This window comes from Clupea harengus, chromosome 19, assembly GCF_900700415.2.
Source record: "Clupea harengus chromosome 19, Ch_v2.0.2, whole genome shotgun sequence".
In the NCBI taxonomy this organism is placed as follows: Eukaryota; Metazoa; Chordata; class Actinopteri; order Clupeiformes; family Clupeidae; genus Clupea; species Clupea harengus.
Window position 1 is genome coordinate 20,255,966 of NC_045170.1, and position 20,020 is coordinate 20,275,985.

General features: G+C 40.3%; 3 protein-coding genes and 1 pseudogene across 3 annotated transcripts; 2 read left to right on the forward strand and 2 right to left on the reverse strand.

Annotated features, from left to right (window-relative positions):
- Positions 1-911: 911 nt before the first annotated feature.
- Positions 912-3,903, reverse strand: LOC105903691 (glutathione S-transferase theta-3-like). Its single transcript, XM_012831471.3, has 5 exons — positions 3,732-3,903; positions 3,231-3,318; positions 2,219-2,369; positions 1,568-1,744; positions 912-1,367 (listed from the first exon to the last, which is right to left on the reverse strand). The coding sequence occupies exons 1-5, from the start codon at positions 3,841-3,843 to the stop codon at positions 1,170-1,172; spliced, it is 726 nt and encodes a 241-aa protein (XP_012686925.2). The 5' UTR covers positions 3,844-3,903; the 3' UTR covers positions 912-1,169.
- A 4,486-nt stretch (positions 3,904-8,389) lies between these two features.
- LOC105903640 lies at positions 8,390-11,839 on the reverse strand (annotated as a pseudogene).
- Positions 11,840-12,744: 905 nt separating this feature from the next.
- On the forward strand, positions 12,745-17,314 carry LOC105903652 (glutathione S-transferase A-like). Its single transcript, XM_012831428.3, has 6 exons — positions 12,745-13,115; positions 15,409-15,474; positions 15,610-15,715; positions 15,899-16,017; positions 16,442-16,524; positions 16,752-17,314. The coding sequence occupies exons 1-6, from the start codon at positions 12,948-12,950 to the stop codon at positions 16,882-16,884; spliced, it is 675 nt and encodes a 224-aa protein (XP_012686882.1). The 5' UTR covers positions 12,745-12,947; the 3' UTR covers positions 16,885-17,314.
- Positions 17,315-17,413: 99 nt separating this feature from the next.
- LOC105903653 (glutathione S-transferase A-like) lies at positions 17,414-20,020 on the forward strand. The gene is made up of 6 exons (XM_012831429.3): positions 17,414-18,079; positions 18,381-18,446; positions 18,601-18,706; positions 18,900-19,018; positions 19,421-19,503; positions 19,730-20,020. Exons 1-6 carry the CDS (start codon positions 17,912-17,914, stop codon positions 19,860-19,862), a joined length of 675 nt encoding a protein of 224 aa, XP_012686883.2. The 5' UTR covers positions 17,414-17,911; the 3' UTR covers positions 19,863-20,020.

Here is a 20,020-nt window from a genome sequence, read left to right on the forward strand (position 1 = left end):
AAATCAGTGGATAAAAAACATCAGGAGCCACATCTTGGATCGATAGGAAAATGCTCAGTGAAGCCAAATTTCAGTAAGATGTCCAATACAGTACAAATATGTTTGCTTGATGCACCGAGGCAGTGTTTTAACCAGGACTTACAGGTTGTCTTTAGCTATTTTGTGTAGAATTAAAGAAAATACTACGTTTGATGTTTTTTTCTTAACAAAGTTCAGGAGAAGCCTTCATGAATGATTGACAGCTGTCACTCACCCCGCTTCATTCTAGGATATTTAAACCCACCATTCCTGTCCAATATTCCACACACTCCAGGGCGTTGCAAAGCATCCCACCTCCTCCCTATTCTCCTCCATGTCACTAGTAACTTTAAACTCACATGACCTTACCCTAGGCCTTGATACTTGATTGTTGACAAGCACACACACAGGTACGGACACCACCAACGCGCAGACTAGTTCCTCTTATTTTACACTTTTTAGAGTACGCTTGGAGGGGGACCTTCTCTGTGAAAAGGCTTAACATGGCTCAATGTTCCAATATAGCGATCAGTGCATCTCATGTATCATATTAATAAAAACACATTGATTCAGACATGATTGGACAATTATAATGCATTTGTTTAACGCCACTGTATCTATATTCTCTATTTTGTGGCTAAGCCCAGTTTAAAATGGTGTAAGTATCCATCCATTTCCAAGGAAGGAAACCATTAGAATCTGATTACATTCCAGCTCAAAACACTGGCAACCGGAAAAGAAGGCTGGCTAAACAAAATGTTCCCTGAGTGATAACATTCAGCTAACAATACTCAACTGAATTTGAAACATGCTTTAAATGCTACAGACAGCGAGTTTGGAACTAAACCAGCAAGCCTTGTGAGAATATCTTTCAAAACAGCTGCTCACGCAAATTCATAATCAAAACTGGTTTAATGTTGCTCTTTGTAAACAGATTTCAGAACAATTACATCAGCAAGCAGGCTATAAGTCATAATGAATAACTCAGATAAACATGTTTTCTCCTAGTCTAATAAGTAGGCAACATAAATCAAATTAAAATTGGACTATTATGATAATGTATTAATCATAAACATGCAAAAGATATAACAATGATACCCAACACAAACAATTAAAATAAGTGCTTCAGTATGATTACAAATTAGTCAGTTTTAGAAAAACATCTTTTGAATCCTGGGCTTGAACGCCTGCATCTTGCTGCTGTCCAGGGACTTGACCATCTCGATGGCGCCCATGATTCCCTGATGGGCCTCGTCAAACAGCTCGGGCCCAATCTCCTGCCGTACTCGGTCCCTCCAGGCACTGAGCTTGGGCCTTCCCTCAAACACATCCACGCCAGCACCTACAGGCTGCACAGACACGCACACACACACACACACACACACACACACACACACACACACACACACACACACACACACACACACACACACACACAGCATTAGAGAGAAGCAGATCACAGGGGACCAGACTGCTGCCCCTCAGTCCTTCCAGATGCTGACCAGGAAGAAAAGTGTGGTTAATGTGTCAATCTGTGAATGGAGCTGACCTGGTAGACTTCCACTATAGCCACCAGATCAGCCAGAGAGAAGTGGTCCCCTGCGATGAACGGCCCATCCTGTAGGAACTTCTCCTCGAGCATCTTGAGGGAGTCATCGAGGTCCTCTATGGCAGCGTCCCTCTTCTCCTGAGGCACCTCCCTCCCCATGATCTTAGGGATCATCACCTGAAAGCAACACAGTGGCCATGTAAGTCATTCTATAGTTTGGAGTCTGATGTACTGATTTACTAATGGATTGCTTATGAGCTGTAATGAACAAACAAATATCCACAGTGGTTTGCATGGGATGAAGTTGGGGCGAAATAGATGAGTTGTTTCATTTTTGCTCACTGAAAGACAAATTTAATTCCAGCGTGTAAGACAATCACCCTAAGATATCAAAAGAAGTAGTGATGTGATGTTTTTGTACAACGAGGTCTGTGTTGCGGGTCTGTTTTTACAAAATGTTCCATTCCCCAATACTTAAACGTAAGATCTATACAAAACTAGGTTGCATTGCTTCATGGCATGAGTTCACATACATACCTTTTGATGAAGTGAGACCTAGAATGATACTTTAATAGTGTTTGCTTGTGTCATAAACTCAGGCCATTGCCAATACATGATGCAGAACATTAAGAGATCACGAATGTTACTTACTTTAACCCAGAACATTTTGGAGGCATGCATTCGTATTGACATGTGCTGCCATGACAAGTACTCGTTCACCCGTGCTCGTTTGTGCAAATCAGCCGGATACCAGTAGTCTGGAGTTTTGAACTTCTCCACCATGTACATCATCATGGCAATGCTACAGACACAGTGAGAAAAAGAAGAATAAGAATAAAGAAGTCAGCCCAAACTCCTGCGGAAAAACAGTGAACATCATAAACATTATTATCTTTTTTCGTTACATAAACCATGACAGCTGCAAAATGATAGTCACTAAGGCCATTGTTAAACAATTCAACAGTAAACTGCTGTGACCTAAATTCTGACACCTCCAAACAAAAGCCTTGAAACTTGAGCTAAAGAGTGTTGCTACCCATCTGGCCTTAGCCAGTATGCCCAGATCACTTCCTGATGCCTTCAGCCTGTACGTTACAAAGATAATACATGGCAGCCCGAATGTCACATTGGTAATAAAGCTTTCAAATCACAGTGGCAGCAGGACTTATAGAGGATATGTATGTCGCTTTTGTTGTCCGAAAATATATGTCTAAATATATGTTTGTAGGCCTACCTTTAAGATGTAATTATAACGGAATGTTTAAAAGTGTTTCCCAATGTTGGTGTAGATTCTATGTATCTCAAATCTTCTTGTTGCCTGTTTTGTCTGCAAACAATTGGCGATTGATGCACAATTTTGATATAATGTACGATAATATAAGGGAAATTTGACCTTTAAATCATGCAGTGGTCTACTACGTCAAAGCCACACATTGTTTCTCTTCTGTTCTACTTTTGCCTTCAGGCTACAATAGATTTCAGTCATAACAGCAGCTGCTGCACCGGCTGGATGCAGTGATGTCATACATAAAGGTTATACTCTTCATCTGTTCAGTACTTTAATTCATGTTAGCCCTCATATCAGTGACTCAGCTCAGATGGTTTCCCAGCCAATAGCAGAACTGGGGTGTATGTGACAATGATGAATTAGCCTTATCTGTACCTTTCAGCCAAGCAAAATTCTCCATCTCGCATTGCAGGTACTTTCCTCATCATATTGACTTTTCCAAAGTCTTCTCCATACTGACCTCCTGCAAGGTTTGATAATATTTAAAGTATATAGCTTACAAATTACATATTATTTAACACTTTTCTCTGTTTCCACCCTTGTTATGTATTTGCATGTAATGTCTGGTCATCAAATGCATAAAACACCGCAAACTAAATAGTAGCATGCACAGAAGACACATAGACAACAGGAACAATGCTCTTTTAGGTATATGTTAGTTTAGGTATATGTAAGTTTTAGGCCCAGAAGCATTTCGATTTTTTTTCACAATAAAAGTACTGATTTCACCTTTAACAACAGTGCAGCTGTCTGCTTTCTATACTTTGGATTTTAAACAGCTTGGATTTTAAGCAATGTGTTACGCCAGACTGCAGTTACTATTACAATGGAAAGTAAAGGGACGCCAAGATCAATGATTTAAATAAGAATGTTTACCCTCCATGAGCGAGATCTTCTTGAAATCAAACGGGATGTTGTTTTTCTTGGCAAATATATACACTGAACGACATGGCTGCGACAAAAGGTCCAAATATAATTCTAAAGGCATTTTAACCGGCTGTAGTTCAACCACAAGTGACTTCGCTTTGGTAACTCAGAAATGAACTATGTGTGTGACAGTTCATACCACACCTCTGAAGGGCTACAAGTTAGCACCCACAAACTCGGGCCAATGTATTAAAGGTACAGTAGCCTAATTTTATGTCAAACATACAAATTACACTTGAGTAGCATAGACGTATGCAACATAGAAAAACATCCAGTACAACAAACGCCAACTGTGTTATCCATATGATTTCAAGCACTTTCTTTCAAGTGTTAGGAGTAAATGTAGTCTACACTAGAAACTTACAAGCTATAGATTTCAATCTCCCAAGAAACACGAAAACATTTTTTTTTTTTTTAATTTTACGTAGACTATTAAATCAATGAAACTCTGTTTGGTCAACATAGCCAGAGGTATAGCTCAAGGTATTAGCATGACATGACAAAACAGACCTCGTACTGCAGGGTGAGCCTATGTGACAGACACTTCACAAGTCAGAAAATGTGTCAAGTCATGCAATGTGGAAAACCACATATGTCATCATGACACATACATCTGGAGATGGATAAGCTCTCCACAGGCGAGTGTTTAGCCTGTCTATTAATGGTCTAACTATTAATAATTAAACTTGCGTGCTACTATGGGCAAAAAGGGCCTCTCATGACTTTTATCAAAAGAGAGCGATACTTTTTATCAAATGAGAGTGAGTTGCAAACCTCAATTTGGACACGGGGTACAAAGGTTTGGGGGATTGAAATGTCGCAAGGCGAATTTGATGGGTTAATGTTTTCTCAGAGTTACAGGCCTATAGCACGGTTGCTTCGAATCTAATCAGATTACAATGAGCCTATTTCAAAGATTTAATACAATACATGATTATGTGATCTTCGTGTTTTGCGGTCGATGTTTTGATGTACGCTTTTCGTGTCCCTGCGGAGGAAAAACACGAGGCAACGGAGAAGAGAAACAAGGAGGCGGCGACGACTGAGTTTCAGCTGTGGGAGGACTACTTAGAGAAGGTACTCAGCCCAGTCCTTTAGCTGCTCAAAGTAGTCTCTAACCTTAAAGATGTAGTCAGCGATCCCGGCGAAAGGATGTCAAATCACACTCCGCCCTACCGCCCACTCTTCCGCCCTTTAAATCTTCTCCTGAAGCACCCTGTTGATTGGCTGGAATAGTGTAAAGCTCAGTCCGAGCCACTTTGTTTGTTTTACAGTTTAATTTACAGATTGAGTGTGCACACAGAACGGACAGCTAGAAAACTGTGTGGAGAAATTCACAGATTTTGACCAAAAAAAGGGTATTGGATTAGACTACACCTTTTAATGCAATGAACCAATGGGGGTTATTTTATTAGGAGGTTTACCACTTACTCTGAGTTAACTTATCCAAGTTTGTCACTAAACCACGTACGAGGAATACCCCCTGTTATGCACTGCCTGCAGGCACTCCGTTACACAGGCACTATGTAGTGGTCTGTCATTAAAGCTTCCTCTTCTCATCATCCTTTTCCCCTGTTCTATGTAGACTGGACCCTACATAGCTTGGAAAAACGTATCAATGGCTGATGTTGTGTTTTTTCCTACCTTGCATTCCGTCTGGGGTAAGTAGAACGATGTAAATAACAATAATAACATTATTTCATACATATTACATCACAATACAAAGTGATAGTATTATATAGTAATACACTTGTGCACTTTAAGAATGAATGTGGACCTGTAATGCAAAACATATAGACGTATGAAATTACTCCTTGACACGGACAGTATGTTAGCTGGATAGGTCACCATCTGAAAGCAACAAATGTATTTTGTCTTTCCATACAGGATGAGTCAGAAGAAGTATCCCAAACTTGGTGTGTACCATGGTTTTCTGAAGGATCGCCCCAGCATCAAGGCCACCTGGCCCCAACATTGGCTCCAGGAACCCCCATTGAAGGATCCCCTGAAGGACGTGTGAGCTGCCCAAGATCCGTGTGTTCCTCCCTTCAAATGAAGCAGCCTTGGGAAGAAGGAAGAAAGCACTGATTCCAAGATCATGGCCAAGAGCATGACACTTCTGTGGGGATCTGGCTCCCCTCCGTGCTGGCGAGTCATGATCGCCCTGGAGGAGGAACTACTGCAAGGCTCCAATCAGAAGCTGCTGTCCTTTAGCAAAGGGGACCAAAGATCAAAAGAAGTATTGACATCAACCCGAGGGCACAGGTAGGCTATGATTACTTGAATCTTTTATTTTAACCATCTTTTAGCTGCTATCCCAGAATATCACATTAGGATCTTCACCTGGCACTACGCACTCCTAAGGTCTCCATACCAAATACACAGGGCTTTATGTGAACTGTTCTGTAGTCTTTTTAAAATTATGTTTTTTAATGGGTGTTTTCATATTTTCTTTAGTTGACTTTTAGTTACCTAAGGTAGCATTGTGTAATACTTGATTACAGAATGTCATTAGTTAAACCAATAAATATATAAATAAACAAAATACACATACTCAGTTGTGGCTGTCTTTACTTATATTTGGACAATGACTAGAAATTAATATATGGTATAAATACTGCCATATCGATAGAAAGTATGCAATCACATAATCGAAAAAACAAATCAGTGGATAAAAAACATCAGGTGCAATTCCTTGGATTGACTAGATAGGAAAATGCTCAGTGAAGCCAAATTTCAGTAAGATGTCCAATACAGTACAAATATGTTTGCTTGATGCACAGTAGCACTACAGATGCACTGACACAGTGTTTTAACCAGGACCTACAAGTTGTCTTTAGCTAATTTGTGTAGAATTAAAGAAAATACTACGTATGATGTTTTTTTTCAAAACAAAGTTCAGGACAAGCCTATATGAATGATTGACAGCTGGCACCCCGCTTCATTCTGGGATATTTAAACCCACCTTTCCTGTCCGATACACCACACGCTCCAGGGCGTTGCAAAGCATCCCACCTCCTCCTCCATGTCACTAGTAACTTTAAACTCACATGATCTTACCCTAGGCCTTGATACTTGATTGTTGACAAGCATACGCACAGGTACGGACACCACCGACGCGTAGACTAGTTCCTCTTATTTTACACTTTTTAGATTGTGCTTGGAGGGGGACCTTCTCTGTGAAAAGGCTTAACAATGTTCCAATATAGCGATCAGTGCATCTCATGTATCATATTAATAAAAACACATTGATTCAGGCATGATTGGACAATTATAATGCATTTGTTTAACGCCACTGTATCTATATTCTCTATTTTGTGGCTAAGCCCAGTTTAAAATGGTGTAAGTATCCATCCATTTCCAAGGAAGGAAACCATTAGAATCTGATTACATTCCAGCTCAAGACACTGGCAACCGGAAAAGGCCAAACTACATTTTTCCTGGGTGATAACATTCAGTTAACAATACTCCACTGAATTTGTAACATGTTTTACAGTTTTTCTCGATTGTTTAAGCACGATTTTGATGGTTGTGTTTTGTTTTTCAAAACACTACACACAATTATCACAACCACACACCCAATTAGCAAAACACCTCAGACCCTTTGCAAAATGAAACACTCTTGTAAAAACTATACACTAATTTATCAAAACCATATTTTGTTACCATATGAAACACACACGTTGCATATGACTTAATTCTGTTTGTACCAGTTACACCCTGCTGTTGCAAACTTAACACTTTTAGCAATTCTACTTCTCAGTGATTTGAGTAGTGTAAGTGAAGTACACAGAGAAAGTGCAATTATACAATACATTCACCAAACACTACTCAAGACCAATGCTGCAGACAGATGAAAATATAATTGATTTCTCTACATATACCCAAATCAGTCAATATGTCAACATGGAGAATCACAACAAAACATGTCCCACTTTTCATGCTACTACAGTAGTGTGCATAACACTGTAAGCTCAGCAAATATCAGACAAACGTAAAAGTCTGTATCCAGTACAGGTTACAATTACAGTAAATAAAAAGAGAAATAAAAAGATCTGAAAAAAATACAGTACAGATAGAAGTTGTTTAATTTGAACCTGATGTCTTTTCAGGATGCTTGCCAGTGTTGACTGAGAGACCTGATCGACATTATTAAAAATGGCATGGTTACCGATAATGTTAGTTTGAATTTCTCTGAGCCTGATAGCATTATTGGCCAAAACCATGACCTATGATCTCTCTCTCTTGTGTTTGCGTGAATCTGGGCCCCCTTCTTCCTTTCAAATAAATTTGATTAATTTGGTCTTCTTCTTTGAGCACGTTTTCCTCCTGCTTCAGGTCTTCCTCTTCCTCTACCTCCACCTCCACCTCGACCTAGGCCTCTCGCATGGCCTCCGCCTCTTCCTCCTTCTCCTCCTCCTCCTCTGTGGTTTCCCCCTCCCCCTCTTACCCTCACTCTTCTTTTTCTGACTCTTTCCATTTTGGTTGAAGACAGGTGAACTCTCCTGCTGCATTTCTATAGTGCTTAAACCTGTTTGGTGTGTCTACAATTAAGCAATCACGTGAGAATACGTGAGAATATCTTTAAAAACAGCAGCTCACGCAAATTCATAATCAAAACTGGTTTAATGTTGTTCTTTGTAAACAGGACACATTTACAACATTTTGAGATTTCAGAACAATTATATCAGAAAGCCGGCTATAAGCCATAACGAATAACATCAGCTTCAGAAAAACATCTTTTGAATCCTGGGCTTGAACGCCTGCATCTTGCTGCTGTCCAGGGACTTGACCCATCTCGATGGCGCCCATGATTCCCTGATGGGCCTCGTCAAACAGCTCGGGCCCAATCTCTTGCCGTACACGGTCCCTCCAGGCACTGAGCTTGGGCCTTCCCTCAAACACATCCACGCCAGCACCTACAGGCTGCACACACGCACACGCACACGCACACGCACACGCACGCGCACGCGCACACGCACACGCACACGCACACACACACGCACACACAATTAGAGAAGCAGATCACAGGGGACCAGTCTGCTGCCCCTCAAATGCCCCTGGCTCAATTAGTGAGTCATGCTAGTGCCCACTCAGCCCAGCTCAAGTGTTTATCTAATGTACGTCTTCCAAATAGAATGAACTAGTTAATAGTTATAGGACTTATTCTAATCAATGTGACAAAGTTCAAAGAGAAGAGAGAGAAGAAGTGCACCAGAAGTGTGAGAGTGTTAGAGTTGCTCATCTGTGTCCTCCCAGACCTGTAAGATGCCTGTATACATTCTCAAGAAGACTAAATCTGTGTGTGTTATTCCACATTAAGCATAGGCAACATATGTCCTTTACAGTCCTTCCAGATGCTGACCAGGCACAAAAGTGTGGTTAATGTGTCAATCTGTGAATGGAGCTGACCTGGTAGACTTCCACTATAGCCACCAGATCAGCCAGAGAGAAGTGGTCCCCTGCGATGAACGGCCCATCCTGTAGGAACTTCTCCTCGAGCATCTTGAGGGAGTCATCAAGGTCCTCTATGGCAGTGTCCCTCTTCTCCTGAGGCACCTCCCTCCCCATGATCTTAGGGATCATCACCTGAAAGCAACACAGTGGCCATGTAAGTCATTCTATGGTTTGGAGTCTGATGTGCTGATTTACTAACAGATTGCTTATGAGCTGTAATGAACAAACAAATATCCACAGTGGTGAGCTGGGGTTGAAGTTGGGGGGGAAATAGATTTGTTGTTTTATTTTTGCTCACTGAAATACAAATTTCACTCCAGCATGTAAGACAATCACCCTAAGATATAAAAAGGAGTAGTGATGTGTACAAGAAATCCTTTAGTAAATCAGGTAAAATCACCTTAGTAAAAACAAAAAGATTCCATTATACCAATCACGATGCATTGGACTGTTGTGTTGAGATTTACATTGATAATGCAATAGTGAAGAGAACCACAAATGCATTAATGCGTTTATCTGTCACTAAACATGAATTACGAGGTCTGTGTTGTGGGTCTGTTTTTACAAAATGTTCCATTCCCCAATACTTAAACGTAAGATCTATACAAAACTAGGTCGCATTGCTTCATGGCATGAGTTCACATACATACCTTTTGATGAAGTGAGACCTAGAATGATATTTTAATAGTGTTTGCTTGTGTCATAAACTCAGGCCATTGCCAATACATGATGCAGTACATTAAGAGATCACAAATGTTACTTACTTTAACCCAGAACATTTTGGAGGCATGCATTCGTATTGACATGTGCTGCCATGACAAGTACTCGTTCACCCGTGCTCGTTTGTGCAAATCAGCCGGGTACCAGTAGTCTGGAGTTTTGAACTTCTCCACCATGTACATCATCATGGCAACGCTACAGACACAGTGAGAAAAAGAAAAATAAGAATAAAGAAGTCAGCCCAAACTCCTGCGGAAAAACAGTGAACATCATGAACATTATTATCTTTTTTCGTTACATAAACCATGACGGCGTCAAAATGAGTCACTAAGGCCATTGTTAAACAATTCAACAGTGAACCTGAATTCTGACACCTCAAAACAAAAGCCTTGAAACTTGAGCCAAAGAGTGTTGCCACCCATCTGGCCTTAGCCAGTTCTAATTTAGTTTTAATTTATGTTTACCCTCTTATATCAGTGAGTCAGCTCCGATGGTTTCCCAGCCAATAGCAGAACTGGGGTGTATGTGACGATGAATTTGCCTTATCTGTACCTTTCAGCCAAGCAAAATTCTCCATCTCGCATTGCAGGTACTTTCCTCATCATATTGACTTTTCCAAAGTCCTCTCCATACTGACCTCCTGCAAGGTTTGATAATATTTAAAGTATATAGCTTACAAATAACATATTATATAACACTTTTCTCTGTTTCCGCCCTTATTTTGTGTTTGCATGTAATGTCTGGTCATCAAATGCATAAAAACTAGGGCTGTCAATAGATACAAAAGAAATTAACTAATTACTCACATTTTGAAATTAATTAATCTAGATTAATCGCGATTAAAAGTTTGTTTTTCTCTTTAAGACTAAATCTAATAAATTTACGAGTAATGACTTTAGACAGCGTGTATTTTAGACACTGTTGTTTAATTGTATTTTTTTTAAACACAATGGTGCCCCTCGACGCTAAATCGTCAAAATTGTCCCCTGAAGCAATTCGAATCACCTCAGTCAGCCCACCGTCCTCAACTGTTGATGGGCCGACAGTCAACGGCAACCCAAACTGCTAAAGCGTTGGTAACCTTTTCACAGACTGGTCTAGTTATTTTCCTAGAGAAGTCGTGGAGTGTGGGTTGGCGACCATCTAACTTGTGACTGCTTTCTGTCGGGTGCTTTGCATTAAGGTGATAATTTAAAGATGAGCTGCTTCTGTGATAGCTAAATTCAGTTTGACAAATGCTACATACAACTTTAGTTTTGTCGACTGTTCCGTAATTTTGGCTCTTAAACAGAAACTTTCCGCCCAACAATCCCTCAGCTCTCTCTCCATCTTCAACTACCTTATCGGTCTCTCCTATCTTTATACTAACTGCAGGCACGCGGCGGTTTCGTGTCAGGGACAACGCACACCGGAAGTAAACAAAGTTGCGTTAACTGCGTTAAAACATTTTATGGCATTAATCTCGGCCACAATAATCTCATAGATTAACGCGTTAATTTTGACATCCCTAATAAAAACACATCAAACTAAATACTAGCATGCGCAGAAGAGACATAGACAACAGGAACAATGCACAATAAAAGTAGTGATTGCACATTTTGGATTGGATTGGATTTTGCAGCTTGGATTTTAAACAATGTGTTATGCCAGACTGCAGTTAGTATTACAATGGAAAGTAAAGGGACGCCAAGATCAATGAGTTAAATAAGAATGTTTACCCTCCATGAGCGAAATCTTCTTGAAATCAAACGGGATGTTGTTTTTCTTGGCGAATATATACACTGAACGACATGGCTGCGAGAAGAGGTCCAAATATAATTCTAAAGGCATTTTAACCGGCTGTAGTTGAACCAAGTGACTTCGCTTTGGTAACTCAGAAATGAACTATGTGTGATAGGCTATATATATAGCCTATGTCTATGGTCCATGGTCCTTACCACACCTCTGAAGGGCTACAAGTTAACACCCACAAACTCGGACCAATGTATTAAAGGTACAGTAGCCTAGTTTTATGTTAAACATACAAATTACACTTGAGTAGCATAGACGTATGCAAAATAGAAAAACACCCAGTACAACAAACGCCAACTGTGTTATCCATCTGATTTCAAGCACTTTCTTTCAAGTGTTAGCCTACAAGTAAATGTAGTATACACTAGAAACTTACAAGCTATAGATTTGAATCACCTAATAAACACGAAAAAAATATATGTTTAATTTTACGTAGACTATTAAATCAATGAAACTCTGTTTGGTCAATATAGCCAGAGGTATAGCTCAAGGTTTTACCATGACATGACAAAACAGACCTCATAATGCAGAGTGAGCCTATGTGACAGATACTGTCAGAAAATGTGTCAAGTCATGCAAGGTCACGGGAACACCTCATTTGTCATCATGACACATAAGTCTGGAGATGGATAAGCTCTCCACAGGCCAGGGTTTAGCCTGTCTATTAATTGTCTAACTATTAATTAAACTTGCGTGCCACTATGGGCAAGGAGCACCTCTCACGACTTTTATCAAAAGAGAGCGATACTTTTTATTAAATGAGTGAGTTGCAAACATCGATTTGGACACGGGCTACAAAAGTATCCAGGAATGAAATGTCGCAAGGCGAATTTGATGGGTTAATGTTTTCTCAGAGTTATAGGCCTATAGCACGGTCGCTTCGAATGTGAATGTCAAATTAGAATTAACCTATTTCAAAGAATCAATACAGTTGAAGTTGAAGTTGATTCTTGTCATGCCTCCCATCGGTAGGAAAGGCAAGCTCCGCCCCCGCCTCTCCGGCTGAGCGGCTCACTGTCCCTCTTAACCCGTTTGGCATGATTGTTTTAGCATTCCGGCACTCAGCCCTCAAAAACGTGGGCGTGCTCAAGTAAAAACGATACATAAATCCTGTCGGAAAGATACCAAGTGCTTGATTCAAACTGTAAGCCACGCATACGCAATATTTACTGCACGGCAAGTTGAAGCTGTGTAATCATGGCCAAGGATATGTTCCTTCTGTGGGCATCTGGCTCACCTCCATGCTGGAGAATCATGATTGCGCTTGAGGAGAAAAACCTGCAAGGCTATCAACACAAGTTGTTGTCTTTTGACAAGGGAGAACACAAATCCAAGGAAGTGCTCGATATCAACCCGAGGGGACAGGTATTGTAAATGCTTGCACTTAACTTCGGAAACAATCTGGTCGCAGTTTCACTACAGTGTGTGTTGCGTAACACGAACAGGATGTGTTAAGTTCCGCATACTGTTAAAACACTGGGCATGTGTGGAAGGCATTATCGGTAGCCTATTATTCTACAATTATGCCCAGTATTTGTTTAACCTTACGTGAAAAAAATGCAAGATTATGTCATGAATGGCCCTCGCCAGTTCAGACTGAATTGTATGGGGCGCCGTTTGTAAAATGTTGCACGTTCGAAAATCCTGCTCAGTTTTGCTACATTTAACATTTTCATATGGAACAAAAAGCACGACAATATTCGAATGTCACTTTTTCAAGCATTTAGAGAGAAATTCATGTAAATTCATGCGATAACTTTTCCAAGGATATTTTTTGGCAGTAACACAAAGTTGTTGAATAATATAAACGTTTCATCTAAATGTAAATGTTAAATATAAATGTAAATGTTAAATATAAATGTTAAATGTAAATGTAAATGTTAAATATAAACGTAAATGTTCAATGTTATATATAAATGTTAAATGTAAATGTTAAATGTAAATGTTAAATGTAAATGTTAAATGTAAATGTTAAATGTAAATGTAAATGGTAAATGTAAATGTTAAATGTTCAGTCTACATGTCAGATTTGAAGACTGAACCTTACAATATTTACGGTAATTGGCTTTCATAGTTTTCACGTCACGTCAGAATTACCAGCTTGCGGGCAAGAAAATACACTCCACAGCTGTCTACCACTGGAATTTATACTGGAACTGACCATCTTTCATTCAAGATTATTTAATATATCCGCTTTAAAATTGTCTGACATAGGTAGTAAAATGCCAGACAGTTGTTGCTCGGTTGGCTGTTCAAATCGGCGGGGAGACAAGCCCGGCTGTTTCCAGCTGATTGTAGACGTCTTCTGGGTCAACTTTTCTCAGGCGGGCAGTAAACTAGCCTTCATTTTGGAGCTTGCAATAAAAGCATTAACCCTGTTTTGGTCGCCTCATTCATCAGAATAACTACCTAAAACGGGAATAGATCAAGAAATAAAGTCAAGAAACAAAGCATCAACACGATTAAAATTGGATTACCCGGTTTCTGCTCTGAGATTGCGACAAGTACCTAAGCAACTAGGCTAGGCTACTGCATTTTGTCATCCAACTGGTAATACTACAATGCCAGTAGAAAATACTTGGGAAGATAATTTCAGTTGTCATTCGCCAGACCAGGTGGTTGTACTTGTGTTAACCAGGAAATTGTGTAAAATGATAAAGAACAGTGTTGGGTAGGCTAAAGGTTGCTAGCTAACAGCATGTAGCTCGCTAGCTGGTAGCTAGCTATTAAATGGCAATCATCTTTGCTCTGATAATGAAGATGTTTATTAGTTTTCACCTTCCAGACGACATCGTTATTAACCCATCCCCTTCTGAAAATTAAATTACTATCTGTGCTTTTGGTAGGCTTTCAGTTTTTGAGGTGTGTAGGGGGACGGATTTTCTATTAGATATATGTAAATATCTCCAAACTGGAGCTCAGGCAGGGACTTCTACGACGTTACAGAAATACAAATATCAGCGGGTGCAGTAAAGGGATCACAGGTTCCCAAAATGTAATTTTTTTCTAGATATCTCTGTCTGGCTATTGTGGTATGATCTGTGTTTGATGGCGATCGTAATTGAGTAGGTTGCACTGCTCGACGATGTCCACTGTTGGTCGACACATTTTGCCCGCAAGGTATCCCAGGTAGTGTTACTGAAAGCTATGAATTACCGTAAATATTCTAATGTTCTGTCGTCAGGTCTGACATGTAGATTTAACATTTACATTTAACATTTACATTTAGCATTTGATATTTGTATTTACATTTAACATTTACATTTAACACTTATATTTAACATTTATATATAACATCGAACATTTACGTTTATATTTAACATTTACATTTAACATTTACATTTATATTTAACATTTACATTTAACATTTAACATTAACATTTAGATGAAATATTTATATTATTTAACAACTTTGTGTTACTGCCAAAAAATATCCTTGGAAAAGTTATCGCATGAATTTACATGAATTTCTCTCTAAATGCTTGAAAAAGTGACATTCGAATATTGTCGTGCTTTTTGTTCCATATGAAAATGCTAAATGTAGCGTGCAACATTTTACAAACGGCGCCCCATAGAATTGAGCTGTAGACGCATGACGCCAGACACTTTCGTTTTTCAAATCATGCCAAGTGATTTATTTACTACTGTGATTTTACAGCTCCCTGCGTTTCGCCATGGGACCAATGTGATAAATGAGTCTGGTGCAGCCTGCATGTACTTGGAGGTAAACTACATGGCCACAACAAACAGAAATAAACATTATTTATTGAGTTTGTATTTTATTAGACAAGTGCATATATTGACATACTTGATGTAGGCTACTGATATCAACATGCTTTGCGTGTCTGTGGTCATGCAGAACCAGTTCAAGTCCCATGGAAACCAACTGATCCCCAGTGATCAAGCAGAACAAGCTCTGGTGTACCAGCGCACGTTTGAGGCCTTCAACGCGCATCAGAAAATGGGTGAGCAGAAGCAGGATATTTGTGTTCTCCTATTAAGATGTATTCAGGTTATTGTGAGAGCATCAGGTCGCAGACAGTAATGATATATTATCAGAAAATTTGATGATATTGGTGATTAGGGCGATGATGATATGTGTGGCAGTTATATTCTGTGGATGATTATGTGATCTTCGTGTTTTGAAGTCGATGTTGTGATGTACGCTTTTCGTGTCCCTGCGGAGGAAAAACACGAGGCAACGGAGAAGAGAAACAAGGAGGCGGCGACGACTGAGTTTCAGCTGTGGGAGGGCTACTTGCAGAAGGTACTGAGCCCAGTCTCTTAGCTGCTAAAAGGAGTTTCCTAACCTTAAAGATGTAGTCAGCTATCCCGGCGAAAGGATTTTGAGATTTTAGCTCAACAGCTCAATTAAATCACACTCCGCCCTTACGCCCCCCACTCTTCCGCCCTTTAAATCTTCTCCTGGAGAAACATGTTGATTGGCTGGAATAGTTTATGGCTCAATCCAGGTCACTTTATTTGTATCCCATGTACAGAGCGAGTGTGCACAGAACGGACAGCTAGAAAACTGTGTTGCAGAAATTCACAGATTTGACCCCTCCAAAAAGTGTATTGTATTAGACTATACCTGTTATGCACTGCCTGCAAGCTCTCAGTTACACGGGCACTGTAGTGGTCTATTAATAAAGCCTTCTCTGCTCATCATGCTTTTCCCATGTTCTATGTAGACTGGACCCTACATAGCTGGGAAAAACTTCTCAATGGCTGATGTTGTGTTTTTCCCCACCTTGGCACTTGCATTCCGTCTGGGGTAAGTAGAACTGTGTAAATAACAATAATAACATTATTTTTATACATATTACATCACAATACAAAGTGATAGTATTATATAATAATGCACTTGTGCACTTTAAGAATGAATGTAGACCTGTAATGCCAAACATATAGACGTATGAAATGACTCCTTGACACGGACAGTATGTAAGCTGGATGGGTCACCATCTGAAAGCAACACATATATTTTGTCTTTCCATACAGGATGCGTCAGACGAAGTATCCCAAACTTGGGGCGTACCATGGTTTTCTGAAGGATCGCCCCAGCATCAAGGCCACCTGGCCCACACATTGGCTCCAGGAACCCCCATTGAAGGATCCCCTGAAGGACGTGTGAGCTGCCCAGGCTCCGTGTGTTCCTCCCTTTAGATAAAGCAGCTTTGGCATTCTGAGACCAAGATAGTCTAATGATAAGATGTAGTGCTGGAATGAACACTAGAGGGCAGTGAAGTCACCCGGATTATGCCTCGTCTATGATTTGTAATGCTCTTTGATAAGGAAGTGATCAAGTCATGACTTAAAGTGTTAACGAATGGTAAATCAACACACAAACAAGACAGTGATTTTGAAAATCACAGCATAAAGTACTACAAATCTATTGTTCTTTAGATTTGATTATTGATTTGTATTTTAGTATCTTGTCAAAATGTGTATTTTATCACTACTGAAGGATTGATTGCACATATGACCTAGGTGCCACTTTGTGTTTTTGACAGACGTCACTGAACCGGAAGTATTTTAATCCATATAAAATCTCTGCAACTTAACTTTGCTTTGGTGTGATTATTATAATGGCAGGTGCATGACGTAATAAATAAACCTGTCTTTCTGGGTTTACATCCAGGGTTATTGGTTGAACTGTTTTCCAAATAGTGCCGTGAAATGGTCAAGTGTACAAGGGGCATTTAAAATGCCGAAAGGAAGCATGAGTAAAACTTTGACCATTTATATAAAATGTACCTATAATGTGCCACCACAGTCCATGAATGTAAACATATTCAGGGAATTACATTTTGTACTGTTTGATTTTCAGATTAATTTCAAAGAATGAATACAGTTGAAGTCCAGACAGTTGTGTGCTTTAAAAGAAAACTCGCAATTCCACTGATTCTTGCCACCCATCGGTAGGAAAGGCAAGCTCCGCCCCCGCCTCTCCGGCTGACAGACTCACCCTTGAACTGTTTGGCCTAATTGTTTTAGCATTCTGGCACTCAGCCCTTAAACACGGGGGCGTGCTCACGTACAACGATAGATGAAACGATATATAAATCCTGTCGGAAAGATACCGAGTGCTTGATTCAAACCGTAAGCTACGCAGACGCAATATTTACTGCACGGCAACTAGTAGTTGAAGCTGTGAAATCATGGCCAAGGATATGTTCCTTCTGTGGGGATCTGGCTCACCTCCATGCTGGAGAGTCATGATTGCGCTTGAGGAGAAAAACCTGCAAGGCTATCAACACAAGGAGTTGTCTTTTGATAAGGGAGAACACAAATCCAAGCAAGTCCTCGAAATTAACCCGAGGGGACAGGTAAATGCTTGCACCTAACTCTGGAAACAAATCTGGTCGCAGTTGCACTACAGTGTGTGTTGCGTAACACGAACATGGTCTCTTAAATTCCGCATACTGTTAAAACACTGGGCATGTGTGGAAGGCATTATCGGTAACCTATTATTCTACAATTATGCCAGATTACAAAAATGCAAGATTATGTCATGAATGGCCCTCGCCAGTTCAGACTGAATTGAGCTGTAGACGCATGAACCTAACGCCAGACACTTTCGTTTTTCAATTCATGCCAAGTCATTTATTTACTACTGTGATTTCACAGCTTCCTGCGTTTCGCCATGGGACCAACTTGATAAATGATTCAGTTGCAGCCTGCCTGTACCTGGAGGTAAACTACATGGCCACAATAAACAGAAATTAACTTTCTTAATTTTTTACTTTGATATAAAGTCCTCAATCTCACCAGACTACTAGTGCCTATATTGCCATACTTGATGTAAGCTACTGATATCAGCATGCTTTGCGTGTTTGTGGTCATGCAGAACCAGTTCAAGTCCCAGGGAAACCCACTGATCCCCAGTGAACAAGCAGAACAAGCTCTGGTCTACCAGCGCACGTTGGAGGCCCCCAACGCGCAGCAGAAAATGAGTGAGCAGAAGCAGGATATTTGGGTTCTCCTATTAAAATGTATACTGTTTTTTGTGAGAGCATCAGGTCGCAGACAGCAATGAAATATGATCAGATGTGGATGATGATGATGAAATGGATGGTGAGGGCGATGATGATTATATTTATGGCAGTTATATTCTGTGGATGATTATGTGATTTGATTGTGTTGTAGTCGATGTTTTGACGTACACTTTTCGCGTCCCTGAGGAGGAAAGACACGAGGCAACGGAGAAGAGAAACAAGGAGGCGGCGACGACTGAGTTTCAGCTGTGGGAGGGCTACTTGCAGAAGGTACTCAGCCCAGTCTCTTAGCTGCTAAAAGTAGTCTCCTAACCTTAAAGATGTTGTCAGCGATCCTGGCGAAATGATTTTGAGATTTTAGCTCAACAGCTCAATCAAATCACACTCCGCCCTTTAACTCTTCTCCTGGAGCAACATGTTAATTGCCTGGAATAGTTTATGGCTCAGTCCGAGCCACTTTGTTTGTATCCCATTTACAGAGCGAGTGTGCACACAGAACGGACAGCTAGAAAACTGTGTGGAGAAATTCACAGGTTTCGACCAAAAAACGTGTATTGTATTAGACACTACCTGTAATGCAATGCCTGCAGGCACTCCGTTACACAGGCAATGTGTAGTGGTCTGTCATTAAAGCCTCCTCTTCTCATCATGCTTTCCCCCTGTTCTATGTAGACTGGACCCTACATAGCTGGGAAAAACTTCTCAATGGCTGATGTTGTGTTTTTTCCCACCTTGGCACTTGCATTCCCTCTGGGGTAAGTAGAACTGTGTAAATAACAATAATAACATTATTTCATACATATCACATCACAATACAAAGTGATAGTATTATATAATACACGTGCACTTTAGGAATGAATGTAGGCCTGTAATGCCAAACATACAGTATAGACGTATGAAATGACTCCTTGACACGGACAGTATGTTAGCTGGATGGGGCACCATCTGAAAGCAACAAATGTATTTTGTCTTTCCATACAGGTTGAGTCAGAAGAAGTATCCCAAACTTGGTGTGTACCATGGTTTTCTGAAGGACCGCCCCAGCATCAAGGCCACCTGGCCCACACATTGGATGCAGGACCCCCCATTGAAGGATCCCCTGAAGGACCTGTGAGCTGCCCAGGCTTTGTGTGTTCCTCGCTGTAGATGAAGCAGCCTTGCCATTCTGGGACCAAGATAGTCTAATGCATTTACATTTAGTAATTTAGTCATTTAGCAGATGCTTTTATCCAAAGCGACGTACAAAAAGAGAGAACAATCCAGCTACAAGCA

What these genes read in the sequence shown, in the direction of transcription:
- LOC105903653 (XM_012831429.3), top strand. Translation starts at nt 17,912, where the DNA reads ATGGCCAAGGATATGTTCCTTCTGTGGGGATCTGGCTCACCTCCATGC. An exon ending in CAGCCTGCCTGTACCTGGAG is followed by an intron (nt 18,447 to 18,600) that starts GTAAACTACATG and finishes GTGGTCATGCAG; the next exon opens with AACCAGTTCAAGTCCCAGGG. An exon ending in GGGAGGGCTACTTGCAGAAG is followed by an intron (nt 19,019 to 19,420) that starts GTACTCAGCCCA and finishes TGTTCTATGTAG; the next exon opens with ACTGGACCCTACATAGCTGG.
- LOC105903652 (XM_012831428.3), top strand. Translation starts at nt 12,948, where the DNA reads ATGGCCAAGGATATGTTCCTTCTGTGGGCATCTGGCTCACCTCCATGC. An exon ending in GGGAGGGCTACTTGCAGAAG is followed by an intron (nt 16,018 to 16,441) that starts GTACTGAGCCCA and finishes TGTTCTATGTAG; the next exon opens with ACTGGACCCTACATAGCTGG. An exon ending in GCACTTGCATTCCGTCTGGG is followed by an intron (nt 16,525 to 16,751) that starts GTAAGTAGAACT and finishes CTTTCCATACAG; the next exon opens with GATGCGTCAGACGAAGTATC.
- LOC105903691 (XM_012831471.3), bottom strand. Translation starts at nt 3,843, where the DNA reads ATGCCTTTAGAATTATATTTGGACCTTTTGTCGCAGCCATGTCGTTCA. An exon ending in GAAGATCTCGCTCATGGAGG is followed by an intron (nt 3,319 to 3,731) that starts GTAAACATTCTT and finishes CAAACCTTGCAG; the next exon opens with GAGGTCAGTATGGAGAAGAC. An exon ending in CTATAGTGGAAGTCTACCAG is followed by an intron (nt 1,368 to 1,567) that starts GTCAGCTCCATT and finishes GTGTCTGTGCAG; the next exon opens with CCTGTAGGTGCTGGCGTGGA.